Source organism: Cyrtonyx montezumae, unplaced genomic scaffold, assembly GCF_038088225.1.
Source record: "Cyrtonyx montezumae isolate F1298 unplaced genomic scaffold, pur_monq_1.0 scaffold_1, whole genome shotgun sequence".
Classification (NCBI taxonomy): domain Eukaryota; kingdom Metazoa; phylum Chordata; class Aves; order Galliformes; family Odontophoridae; genus Cyrtonyx; species Cyrtonyx montezumae.
In genome coordinates, this window is record NW_027071825.1 from 22,089,006 (window position 1) to 22,102,541 (window position 13,536).

Below are 13,536 nucleotides of genomic sequence, written 5' to 3' on the forward strand. Positions count from 1 at the left end.
AACCGTCAGCGGCACTGCGGTTGGTTTGGGAGTCTGTCTAAAGGCACACGCTTATCTGTTTAAGCACTTTTTATTAAACCCTTATTGCAGCGCGGTGCATTAAGCCCTGCGCTTTTCACTGTCTGCTCACTCCTCCTCGTTCTGTCCCAGGGCGTTTGCCTCGTAAATTTTCTGCTCTATGCCTTGTTCTGCCTTCCCTTTGTCTTATGTGGCCTAGCACACAGGTGGCACAACCCGTGCGCTATCCTGCATCAGCCCCAGGTAATCTGAGCATTCCTACAGGAGTTTTAGGGCAAGCGCTGGACAGGATGTGAGAACTGCTGGATTGTACAAGGTCAAGACATCACCCATCACCATGCTAGTGTAGTTACATGTGGGAGACTCTTACTGCACAGCTCAGGCTGTGGCTTCTGCTCATTCCTTCTATAAACATGCTCTGATTGGCTTTTTCTTCATCCTTGCCTGCTAATGCCAATTCCTGTGTAGTCTGCAGACTTTCTGAGCCACCCTTTATGAGGCAAGTTGAGAATTTAAAGGAAGGCATGTTTGCAGAAAAGGTTTTAGCAAGAAGATCTTAGCTGTGTATTTATATAAACTGATTGTATAACATAAGAGAGCAGTCTGTTTTTCATGCCAGCACTCATAGAAATGTTAGGTTTTGTTAGAGAACTGAGGTTTAGCAGCAGAAAAATACAAAGCAAAAAACTGACCACTGTTTCAAAGATTGTACAATAACTGATGTGTAGGAGGTGATTTCAGTCTCCTTTTTTTTTTCCTGTTGGATAAAGAAACTGCTGTCTCTGGTTTTAGAAGGTGGTGATGTCAGTTTATTCAAGTGTAGAGAGGCATGATTCATCTCTAAGATGGTCAGTATGTTCCTGAGCAAATCACTCCTTGGGTCTGTCATTCTCTTGTTAAACTGATGCTGACACTACTTTCATTTATAAAGTGCTTTGAGATCTGATGACAAAAGAGCATTAATCTTTGTGAAGATTAATAAGTGAAGATGAAGGAGGGTGGTGGCAACAAGGCTCCAATCCTGTAATTTATTCAAAGTGGTTCATTGACTACACTTAGAACTTTTGCTTTACAAATTATTGACAACAGGACAGTAATTAATGGTACTCGGAAATGCTCTTATCTTACAGCTCCAAACTTTAAAAAGAAGCCTCGTTTTGTGTATTTCAGTTGAGAATGCCCCCCTCAGGGCTCTTATCCCTGTGTGCATTAAGATGATTGAGGTGATAGTCGCTTTGCTTGTCCAGAAGCGTAAGAATGAGAACATAACAGCCGATGGTCTTAATGTATATTGTCTTCTTATCTTGTTTCTCTTTCTGAACAGTCATTTCAGGAAAATGATCTGTATAACTTTCATTTTGACTTGGATTTGATGTCCTGGGACTCAGACCTTTGGAACATTGCAAGCCACACTTATTCAGGTAACTTACTAGCTGAATTTTGCAGGTATGACAATTCCATCCTGCTCCACAAGGGCGAGCTGTTACAGCTCTATGGTACTGTTAATCTTTGTGAAACTATTTGATCTTGTCCAATGGTGAGAAGTTATGCTGTGTTTCTGTATGATGGGTACAGCTGGTAGGAGTTGCCCTGCTATCTAAATATCTTTAATCTCACAGTTTTCTTTGTCTTGCTTTGGGAATTAAATATCTGGAGTAGAATGATGTTCTTTACTGATTTATTTTTTTTTCCCCCTGTTGAAGACTTGTACGAAAAGGATTTGTTGTCTTTGTCTTGCAGATACAAATGTGAAGACAGAGCCCTTGTCACCAGTCCCTTCGACTTGTTCGGTCCCTTCTCCATCATCTGTGGATTCTCCAGTGCAGAATGTGCCTGTATGCAGAAATCTCCATGTAACACAGATCGCAAGATTAATTCAGACTCACTGAGGCAAACAAACAAACAAACCCATTAATTTGGTTAATTTGGCTACTTGGTTAACTTCATAGCATAAGAGGAAACAATTTATTTTTCCAACTCTTGCAAAAACAACTTTTCTTCAGTAATGTTTTCCCTCTTCTCCTATTGTAATCTGTACCTAAAAAGTTATGTTCAGTTCTGTTTCCTCAGTTGTGTTTATTGGCCTGTTTGCCAAACAAAATACCTTCTAAAGGCTTCTGAGTCTAGCAGTTGCAGGTCTCTGCCCCCCTTTAATTCTCCTGGTATGGAGTGGTACTTCTTTGGTTGTCATGGTACTTGTCACTGACCAGCATAAGGTAGCAGAAAAAAACCTTTCTCCTATTTCCTTCAGTAGCAAACACCTATGATAAGAGACAGTTGTACACTGAATTTCCAGCAGTAGCTTTTATCTGTTTCTGAAGCAGTAATCTCATCTCCTTTCTGTTTGCAGGATGATGTGGACTTCAGCTGTAGTTCCCAGATGTCTCCTATTTCCCTCTACTGCAAGAGCTCCAGAAGTCCTGCATCCCCTGAAGGAGATGCAGGGAAGAAACCAGTTGTTGGCGTCGCTTCTCGGTCTGGTACGAGAGAATGAGTTACTTAGATTTCACTGCTATGGTTTCATCAATTTTAACAGATATAGATGGATAATGAAACATATCAAAGGCTGTGTTATCACTACTGAAATTTTTCAATTTAGAACTTCTGATCCAACTCTGTCTCTTTTTCTAGCAACTAATTCTGTGAAGACTCTGAAGAAGTGTGGTCAGACAGCATCTAGGCCATCGATACAACCAAAACCTCTTTTGCCTGCAGTACCTGAGGCTCAGGCTAACATTGCCATCCCAGCTAAAACCATCATTATTCAGACACTTCCAACACTTGTGCCACTGCCAAAGCATCAGCCAGTTGTTAACATCCAGCCAGCACCTCCTAAAGGTAGGTGAATTGCCATCATGGAACCAGGGCCTGGTGGTAAACTCTGTCTGTTTGGAATAGTCCCTAGACTGAAGTTACATTTGGCAGGTGAAACGGGAGGGGTAGGATTAAAAGGAGGATGGTGCATGCTTTACCTAAAAAGCTTTATGCTGAGAAAATGGATTCAATTCTCTCTTAAGTAGCTGTGTGAAAAACAGCAGTTACCTGAGCATTGTGTGGAATAAAAGAAAATATGGTAAAAGTGACTATCCTGAGCATTAGGAAACATGGAGATAAAGCTGCTGAATGGATCTTTAGGGATCTCTTGCTCAGCTCCACTTGTGATTGGCAAGTGGTTAGGTTAATCCAATTGTACTCTGTTTTAATCAAAAGATCAACAGAGCCAGTTAGTGTGGCTGAATGAAACTTGAAAGCTTGGGAAGGAGTGATAACATGTTTTCACTCACATGAAACATGAATTTATGGTTTTTTATCTAAGATGTTACAAAATCTGCTGAGAACTACGAGAATAGTGTTAGCAGTTAGAGTATGTCCTTTAAGCCGTAAGCTGGTGATAGTAAGGGAAAGAATTTCCTGTCCATGCATATGTTCTCATTCCTCCTGTTACTCTGTAACTAATTTATTTTAGCCTGAGTCTTCATTTCAGAATCCCGGGCATTATTTATTTATTTTTCTGCCAAGAGTGCAGGAGCGTTACTTGCATTACAGAAATGGTCAGATGCAGTTGCTTTGTTTCACCAGCTGATGGCTGTAGATTCTTGCAATTGGCTGCACAGGCAATGGCTGGAAAGGAAAGGAGATAAATGCATTCACTGAAAGTATCTAGACAAATTTTACACTAATGTAATAATTTCTTTCTTACTAATTGCTCATCCATCAGGGACTAAGCCATAGCTGGAGAGGCTGACATTTGTTGCAACATGCCTAAGATTGTTAGACTACTTAAAACACAGGTCAGTGCAGTCAGCGTGACCTAATTCTTACTCTGTCTGATGTTCCAGCTGATAAAATACCATCTGGAATAAGGGATGTTGAAGGTACAGTTTCTTTTTTTATAAATACAGTACTATGAAGATCAGCTTCTTTTCCCTGAGAGTAGCTTCTGTGAGGCACTAGAGAGAAAGAACTGCTGGAAATGTATTTCCATATGGTGTATGTACTTTGATGGTGCGTTTAGAAATTCTCTCATGCTACTTCTATCACAAAAACCATGGGGATTTTTTTCATTATTAAAAATCCCCTGTGTGTAGCAGATTAAAATGTCATTAATTTCAAGGAGTGTGAAGAATTTTACTTTTATAGTTCCTTTCATGAAAACTTAGAAGAAGAAAGCACTGTGTTAGACCAGCACATGTTCTACACATTAAAAAAAAACAAAAAACAACCTGTTGAAAGTATCTCAAATTTACCATTTTAAGTTCTTAAATAGGGTAATGCTAACTTACTCTGCCTTTTAAGATCACCTCTGCAATAAGGAGACCTAATCCTACACCTCAGACATAAGACCTTGGAGCACTAGGTAAATGACTTCATCCTCCAGAAAGCTGGCTAAGTGTTGTAATACAGAGTCATGCATATTGATTGGAATGTCAGCTGGAATGTGCTGCTTCTAAAAGGCAGCCAGGTCATCTTGTTACAAAGGATTAAAGAGATGTTCATGTGCTTTCATGCAAGAAAATATTACTTGAGCACCTGCTTGAGTTAAATGTAGTTCTTGGACTGAAATTTCTTGGATGTGAATGTTCTTAATTCCATTTCAAAGCTCTTTGGAAATTACCTCATTTCTTCTGCTTGCTTTTCTTTAAGCTCTGTTCAATTTGTCCACAATGTTACTAATATACACAGTACTTCTTTTTCCTACAACTTGGTCTTGTCTTGGTGTGAGTTGAGGCATTAACTTATGTTTTGGAACTGTAACTTTGTTCTTTCCTGTTCTTTTTTTTTTTTTTTTTTTGAGAATGAGTCACTTCTGTGTAGTAACATTTCCTCTGAACACAGCAGTATAACAGAGGTGAACAAAAGGGAGAAGTATTAAGGTGAACTGATGAGGTTCTTGGAAAAAGTTGCTTTGTGTGCTTCAGGCATTAGCAATACTAAAAGGAGTAATGTTTCTAAAAGGTGTTGATTTTTTTTAATTAAATTTGTAGAGCCATTAGGTTTTGGGAGAAAGATTCATGTAATGAATGGATTTCTTGAATAGTTATGGTTTTGGTTTGCAGGATGGGTTAAGAGTTATGCAAACTTCTTTTGAGACTTTTTCTTTTTCCCTGTGGTGTATACTAATGCTGAAGACAAGTAGTGTGGATCAGTGGAGCAAGACACGCTGCCTCTTTTATCAGTGTTGCCCTATAAATGGATCACGTACAAATCTATTTCACGTCATATGCTAAGCACTCATGTTTGTTCTTGTGTTCTAGGTCAGTCAGTGGTGCTCCCCCAGCCTGCAGTGCTACAGCTGCAGGCTTCTGGGGTGCTTCCTGCCTCCCAGCCAGTCATTGCTGTCACTGGAGGGTCCACCCAGCTTCACAATCACACTGTGAATGCATTGCCTCCGGCTGCTGGAAATGGCTCAACAAATGGCAAAATCACAGTGACTAAACCCTTGCTGCAAAGCACCACACCAGCAGTGGGGATGGATGTAAGTACTGCTTGTGTGATGATAGCCAGTAATCAAAGCTTGGTGTTAACCAGTTTTCAGTTACCTGCCGACCAGATGTCATCCTGACCACTAGGGCACTTTGAGATCTTAGGAGAAGAGGAGCTGCAATTGGGCTGATCTTACAGGATTTCTGACTGTGAACAGGGTATTCAGCAGCCTCTCTGGACAAATTATGCTATATATAATGAAAGGCTAAGAGTGGGGAGGAGCTTGCTATCTGCTGGCCTGTCTGGACTTTTCAGCCAGATATTCAGGCAGGAGATAGTGTTGGTGCATTTTTACTTTTCTTGTGTCCGTGGCTGTCCACAGGAGATGACAGAAAGCAATAGCTGTGAATAGGAATAGCATTTCCAAGGTGTGACTTCCTTTCCTTTCCTGTTTAGCTTTGACATGTTAACCAGCTAGAAAGGTGGGTGTTAAATTGATTTAATTCCCTACTAGTTTCAAGCTGTTCTGATTGTTTTTTGTTGTCTGAGGTGAAGGAAGGTGTGTTTGGGTGAGGGTACTGAAGCTTCTTATTTGTGGCCTTCAGACTCCCACAGTGTTTTTCGTTGTTGTAGTATTCCAAGCCTAGTTGTTGTGAGCAATACCCTATCGTGTCTCAGTGTGAGGGAGGGAGGAAGCAGTGTCCATTCACAGGAAATTTTACGGTACTGTGATCCATTTACCTGGCAAGGATCATGAGTTTCACAGTGCTGTTCAGCTGGCAGCAGTTCAGTGTGGGTTCTGGCAGAGATGAGAGGTGCTCAGTCGTTAGTATTTCCTAAGGACACTTGCTCACCATCTGTGCTGCCTCTCCTTCTGGAAGAACTTTTGTGAGAGGTGTTATTAAAGCAATTAATTTTACGCCTCTAAAGTGAAGAAATCAACTAATGAGAGTGTTGGGGAAATTGTTCTTTACGAAATTTCAAAGGACGTGGGACAAATAAAACTGGAGAAGACCTTTAGTAACTGAAACTTAATAAAGTGTTATGTAGAATACTTAATGTTTGAAGCCTTTAACCCCTGTGCTCAACAGGCAGAAATTAACACTGTTGTACTGAAGGTAAGTTAGCTGTGCTGACTATTAGCTGTGTGTTAATTTGGCAGAACAGAGGGAAAGTGTTAAACTGGTTGGGTAACTTTCCAGTGTGTGTTAGTTATTTGGTAGCTAGACTCATTTTCTACTCTTTCTTCAGTAGCGTCACACTTTGCAAAAGAATTTCCATCCCAAATGGCCTCTTTCTGCTGTCAGGAGCTGTTCTCATGCACAGAAGCAAGCCATGTTCTCAGTTTCATCATGCAAAGAGGACTCACATTCTTAAGATGTTTTCTGTTCTTCCTGTCTGTTAATGGTAAATCTGTTCTTTTCTAACTTTGAAATTTCAGTTAGATATTAGATCCGAATCTTCTGGAAAAAGAGAGTTGCATCTTTGCTTGTGAAGCAGAACTTCTTCTAGGGGTTTCTTCTTGAACAATGGAACCCTTATGTAGTTTTCTTGCTGGAAAGCCTATCTATCTGGGTGAAGAGATACTGTGCATTAACAGGCTTATTGGTTGTGCTGGACCAAAACAGTTAGATTTGCGTAACTGTGCAAAATAACAGCATTAGTATTTCCTAATTGTCTTGCAGGTTTAATTAAAACTTGTAAACTTCTTTTTCAGATGCTATTATCACAGCTTTTCTAGCTCTGACATCTTCTCTCCTTTCTCTGAGAGCAAGTGGTATGTCTCCTCTGTGTCTTTGTCATCTTTCTAATAGCGTTTCAGACACCTCTTTGTACCTGCTATTGAGAATCCTAGTCCACGTGTCAGTGAGCCTCTGTAATGGACCCTGATGGACTTGGCATAAACTTAACCAAAGCCATTGTTACAGCTTAACTTTACAAAGTGATGATCTGACTTGCAGCACCTTCTCATCATGCAGTTTGTTTGAGGCTCCTCTTGCACACTTCCTTAATTTTCTTCTATGTAATTGTGTACCATTTGTTTTACCTGATTTTTCACCTTGGCCTCTAGAAGTTTCAGTGTAGGACACTGATTCTCAGAGGCATATACCTTATTTGAAAGGGAATTTTTGTACAATTTCCTGGCAGCTCAGAATTGCTGACACACTTGATGTTAAATTTTCTTCACTAGTTATGTGTCTGGGCTGCATTTTTTTAATTAAAAGAAAAAATTACTTGCTGCAAATAATTCAGAAGACACACTGCGATTGAAACTTAATTGGAAATTTTCAGAAGGTCAGTTAGAGGACATTGTTAAGTGATAATAGCTAGATATGAAAATCCAAGCTGAAGAACTCTGGCAGGCATTACGTGCGGCTCTGTGTAATCAGAATGAGTATGACACCTTGCCTCTGTCTTAATGAGGTTTAATTGACAAAAGCTCCTAGTTGTTGTCACACTTTATATCTATTTCTGTGACAGTCCATAGTCAAATATATAGTCTGGGTAATGATTGGCTGTGTTTTAAATGATTGTTGTGTGGCTGTTTCCATTTAAAGTCCTGAGGAGGCAGTTTTAAGACTTGGTGTCAACCTAAATACTGGACATCTTACCTACATTTACTGAAGCATGAGAAAACAGCTGCAGCTGCTCTTTGGTACATATTGTGAAACAGCACTTTGAAGAACAACAAATGTTTCAGGATACAGCCAGCATCAATGGAGTTAAAACATCTTGCAACTGTTGTAGACACCATATGTGGTGTTCAGAACTGCACAGATGTAGCTGTCATATGAGCTCTCTAACACATGTTTTTGTTTGCTAATCTGAGCAGATGTTGCAGGATAAAAGGAAACACTGCAGAACTTTCTTTTGGGTTTAAGAGGGATAAACTACTAGCTTAACACTCAGCCCTTCAAATGGATCAGGCTAAGATCTGTTGGTAGTAATCTGTACTTGTGAGGGCATTGTGTGGTGCTTGTCCTAGTGGGTGCGTGTCTAGGCAGCTTGCCAGCAGCAGAGGAGTGGTGGAAAGCTTTCATTGGAGTCATTCTTCACTAGGAAACTGGTGAGGAGCTTTTCACTACGAAGCTGGACAAGACATGCTGCCTCTGCAAGCTGCTCTGACACTTGGAGGAAAGAAGCTCTTAAATAAAATAATAATAAAAAAAAAGATTGCTGTTTTCATTGCAATTAAATGGTGTGAAGATGCAAGCAGTAGGTGTGCAAGGAAGTCCAATTCAGTTACGTTCTTAAAGGCCCTTCTCATGTTTCCATTTCATTGAGAAAGGTTTCAATTTTAAGTCCTTATAAGAGAAGATAAGATTGTGTAGTATTACTCAATGTAAGTATGTATTTCTGTTGAAGAATCCCATTTTCTGTGCTGTGCATGGAGTAATTTTAATATGAGAGAAACTCCTAAGTTGTATTCTGTTGAGTGGGAGACACAATCTCCAGACTTTCAGAAGAATAGAGAAATCTTTAAAAGGTTTCGTGTTTATGTTTTTAAGTTGTATTTCCAAAGGCAGCAGCTTTCCCAAGTTGAGGTAAAAAGCCAGCTAGTGTAAAGCTGAAGTGGTTTGGGCTTTCAGCTCTGCGTTAATGTTCTTGGTGAGTGTACCCAAAACTCTGGGGAGGGCTGTTAATTTTAGTCATTAAGTTAACTTTTACCCAGTGACCCGTGTGCTGTCTTCTGGCAGGAATATATAATCCTGTGCCATACAGCTTGTATCCAAGTGGAGGTAGTATCTTGCCCGAACTGAATTTTCTTTGGCATCCTATTTTGAGGTAGCAGAGTTTATTTGTATAAGTGTGCGACTTTTAGTAAGGACTCTGAAGATCTGAATTTAGGCAGTGCTGTTTAAGGCAGTGTTTTGCAATGAGCCTTTCCCTTCTCTGTATTTACAACATCTGTTTTTTTCATGTGATGGTGTCATTTTTAGAGCTGGGAAGTAAGGATTTCATCACTCGTTAACGTTTGGTTTTAATGTTGTTGTTTTCCATTTACAGTCTGTGTCCCCTGAGAACCAGAAACTGTTAAGTTAGCAGAGATGTTTGCTACCTTTCAGCTGTGCTCAGCACTTCCACAAAGTAATATTATTTAAGCTGTCTGATGTTATAAACTGGTTCCCTCTCTTTCTTCTGATTATCAGAATGCTCTGCAATCACCATGTTTGTTTCAGTGCCAAGCCTGCTGTGTAGTGCCTTGTGCTGTGCTGCTTCCAAGTTTAAGCGTTGCTGCTGTTTCACTTACACAGCTCTTTCCACTTCCTTCATCAGTTAAGTAGAACCAAGCATGCAGTTAGGGTTTACTCCCTGTGAAACACCAGGCAAGTAGTGGAGGGCTGGCCAAGGACCTTGAAGTATTGCAGGGAATGTCTGCTGAAAGAAAATACTGAGGGACACAAATAGTTGGTTTTTATTTGTGAAATTGAGTCTAAGTAAGGTTGATAGATTGCCCTCACTTTGTTCAGTATTTACTATATAGGTAAACACCCCCTGAAATGTAGCAGGTGGGGACAGAAACAGCAGTGGAAGTAACTTTTAACATACCTTCAGTGTACAAACACTGTGCTGGTACTTTAACTTCAAGATCTCTCCAGGGGTGGGTAGATTTGCCAGGGGTTCCAAACACTGAAAATCAAAATCTGTATAGTAGTAATTTTAAGCAAGTCTGCAAACAAAAATTGGTTGTCTCTGTTAAACTTCAGGATGCAAAACCTCTTTTTAAAAAGGAAAGGGAAGTAACAGTACTTGTTTGGTGTATTACACAACTCAGAGAAGTGAAAGCTGCTACGTGAACTCAAGCCTTGTTTTTGTATCTCTAGATGGTTGAAGTGATCCTGGCTCCAGACTGATTTGTTTTATATATTCCAGTCCTCAGTTAGCCTAAATCTTTATGATTAGTAGTATTTTTTTTCTCAAAAAAGCTTTTGTATGTCTGTAAGAGTTTGCTTATGTTAAGTATTGTAGCATTAAAAAGTTCATCACAAAGCTTACTACAATTGAGAATGGATTTTAGCATATTTCTTCTCCACTGTCTTCTAAAAACTAGAATAAGTGCAAGCAGCTTCAATTTCACAGGCTTTTGGTGGCAGCAAACTAGACAAGTAATAAATGATCTTTACAGAAAGCAATTAAAGCAGTGTGGAGACATCCCAAAATTTTAATGCACAGTAACGTGCATTGTTAGTGTCTGTCACCAGACTCCAGTATCATGAAAAAGGATGACACCCTGTAGCCAATTTTCCTTGGAGACATCAAAGCTCTTCAGCAACATGTTGTCCATATGGCAGTATATACAGAGTTGGAAAGCTGTGACTCGAGGTTCTTGAAGCAGCTAAACTTTAACTATCTGAATTTTTAATGCTACTGTTCTGTGACTAATTTGTTTAGTTTTCCTACACTCATCTCATCTGTTTTCTTTAGCTTTCATGCTCTAACATAAGTGTTACTCTAGGGTATATGCTGGAGGCTACTGGAGGATACTCAGGTCTGTGTAAGACGCACCATTCGGTTGTCTTTCAGCATAAACATAATTAAATCACATCCTGTTGTGGCTTAATGATGTGATGGAATTCTTCTGGTTTTAATAAAACAACACAGTTGCCATTGCTGATATGTGAGGAAAAGGAAATTGGCAGAGTAGCCTTTGAGCTTGGAGTTTCAAGTTGTTTTGTGTAGCTCTTCCATATCAATCATTGTTGTCTTTGTCAGCAGCAAGATGCCTTCGGTCTGGGTCGTCCCACTCTGTGCAAACCACAAAATGACTAAGTGGTAAATGAAGATAGATTGTTTCTGATTTCTTTCTGAAGCAGAACATTGAGGCCACTGGGAGATAGGGAGGAGTGCCTCTGAACTGTTCCAATCTGGTCTTGCAGACTGAATGCCTGCTAGTAGTTGGAATGTGTTCTGTGCTCTCCTGGAGTGTATTTGCTGATCTGGCTTCAACTAGAAGGAATCCAGTTTGTGTACTGTTGGACACTGTTGTGTGAAATCAAGCATATTAAGTGGAATGGTCAGGAAATTTGCGTCAAAAACACACTCGTGATATGAGTTAAAATGTTTATGTAGATGCTTCCAGGTATATGCCATGTATATGCTTGGTACATGTAGAATATGCAATCTGATATCAGTTACAGTATTCAAAGGCAATGTAAAAGATCTGGAAAAAGTGCAGAAACAAGTGCAGCCAGTACAGAAATGGCTTCCACTCAGGAGAAACCAAAAAACTGGGACTTGGGGAAACTGATTATAGCCTATCTGTAGAGTAGGTTGAAGTGAAGTTGTTCTTGCTGCTTTGCAAACCTGTAGATATGTATTTATTTTGATTTGATTAATTAAATCAGACTGCTGCTTGAGTATACTTTTTGTGTCCTCTGCATATGGGAAAGGCTGAGCATGCAGCAGAAAACAGAGAAAGGACAGGACCCGTTTAGTTTGATTATCCATGAGCTCCAACTCTTGGAGGTGTACCGTGATAACCTCTGTGCTGAACGTGTTGGCTCATTTGAGGCAGAATGGGGGAAGCAAGACTTTTGACAAAGTACAGGAGCAGTAATTATGCATTAAAAAGAGGTACTTGTAATCACGTGCTATTAACAGAACTCTGAATTACCTGTCTAGATCAATGTGTTGAGAAGACAGCAGCGCATGATCAAAAACCGGGAGTCAGCCTTTCAGTCACGGAAGAAAAAGAAAGAATACATGCTAGGACTAGAGGCCAGGCTGGAGGCAGCCTTATTGGAGAATGAGAAGCTCAAGAAAGAAAATAGCACACTGAAGCGGCAGCTGGATGAGGTGGTATTAGAGGTAAGAGGCTGCGATGAAGGTCTGTAATGAACTAAGCATGATCTGGTTCGTTTCCCTGCTGATACGCCTTTGTGTTGGTGTCACTTTTTTATTGCATCTTCTGTTTTTTCCTCTCTAGAACCAGAAGCTTAAAGTATCATCTCCCAAGAGAAGAACTTTATGTGTGATGGTGATACTGGCTTTTATAATGTTGAATTACGGTCCACTCAGGTAAGCTGCCTAGTGATTCCTCTTGCTGTATTCTGATGCACTCGCTATTGATGATAGTTAGGGAGTGAGTTTCCTATGATTTTTGTTTTAATTTTTAGTATAGGCAGTGTTGTTTTAAAGCCTTGAGCTCAAAGCCTGTCTTCTGCCCTTTATGCTTCTCCCATGCAAGGGCGGACTCATCTGTGTGATGGATCTGCTTTTGAAATTCTTCTTAACAACAAGAGCTGGATCTTGTACTTCTGGAGCTTAGCGTTTTGTTAACCATTTATACCCAAAGAGGTTAAAGGCCTGTACTGAAAATCCTTTTAGAGCTGAGAGCTTTGGGAGCTCGTTTGTTTGTGACTAATCTCAATACTATTAATTCAAGCTGCTTCTAGCACCTAGCACAGGAAATCCACTGGTTTGCAGCCTTGTTCATGAGGTGTGAGTAGCTATGATCTTCCCTTTATTTTTGTCTTATAGGTTTGGTAACGATGTTGTTCCCTTCTTTCCCTCCAACAGCTTTTTATAGTCTTGAAAGCTCGTTCTTTCCTCGTAATCCTTTTTTTTTTTTGTCTTAGATATTTTGTTGTAAACTTTCAAAGCACACAGATTTATTTCCTCTTATTTATGCATACCTGCCATTAGAGAACAGCTAGATTCATGAATATATAAATCAAATTTTGAGTTTTTCTGGCTCCAGTATGAAGTGAGATGCTACAGAACTGTTACTGTCTTGTCTTCAGGTTGGCCAAGGTTCTGCCAAATGTATTTTTTAACAAGTTAACTGTTATTTTTAAGTTAGTAAGTCTGTTGGTTCGTTGACTCTCATTTGAACTGTATCAGTGTGGTGTAGAACCTAGAGCAGGAAAGAAATGTGGGAAGCAATGCAACCCATTTTATAGTGAAACCTGTGAAAGAGAGAAGATTAAAAGGAGGTATTTGTTGCATGTATCAGTATTTGACCTGCCTTTGGAATATTAAGATCTTTTATATGAAGTTGATCACATTTTCAAGAGGGAAGAGCATTTCAGTAGATTCCTAGTAGTCAGTAAAGTCTCTGTCCCTGAAGCCTGTGTCAAACTAAAAGAATGA

At 39.8% G+C, this 13,536-nt stretch overlaps 2 protein-coding genes across 2 annotated transcripts in view; both read left to right on the forward strand.

Annotated features, from left to right (window-relative positions):
• The window catches only part of RGS4 (regulator of G protein signaling 4), a 45,111-nt gene extending 35,150 nt beyond the window's left edge, over positions 1 to 9,961 (forward strand). The window contains exon 6 of the transcript XR_010622660.1: positions 9,951 to 9,961. The gene's annotated coding sequence lies outside the window, so the exon portion shown is untranslated. The remainder of the gene's footprint in view (positions 1 to 9,950) is intronic.
• Positions 1 to 13,536, forward strand: part of ATF6 (activating transcription factor 6) — a 72,540-nt gene that overhangs the window by 425 nt on the left and 58,579 nt on the right. Inside the window, exons 3-9 of the mRNA XM_065744004.1 lie at positions 1,343 to 1,439; positions 1,759 to 1,853; positions 2,369 to 2,498; positions 2,650 to 2,856; positions 5,274 to 5,494; positions 12,067 to 12,252; positions 12,371 to 12,462. Coding sequence (XP_065600076.1) covers positions 1,343 to 1,439; positions 1,759 to 1,853; positions 2,369 to 2,498; positions 2,650 to 2,856; positions 5,274 to 5,494; positions 12,067 to 12,252; positions 12,371 to 12,462 — 1,028 coding nt within the window. The remainder of the gene's footprint in view (positions 1 to 1,342; positions 1,440 to 1,758; positions 1,854 to 2,368; positions 2,499 to 2,649; positions 2,857 to 5,273; positions 5,495 to 12,066; positions 12,253 to 12,370; positions 12,463 to 13,536) is intronic.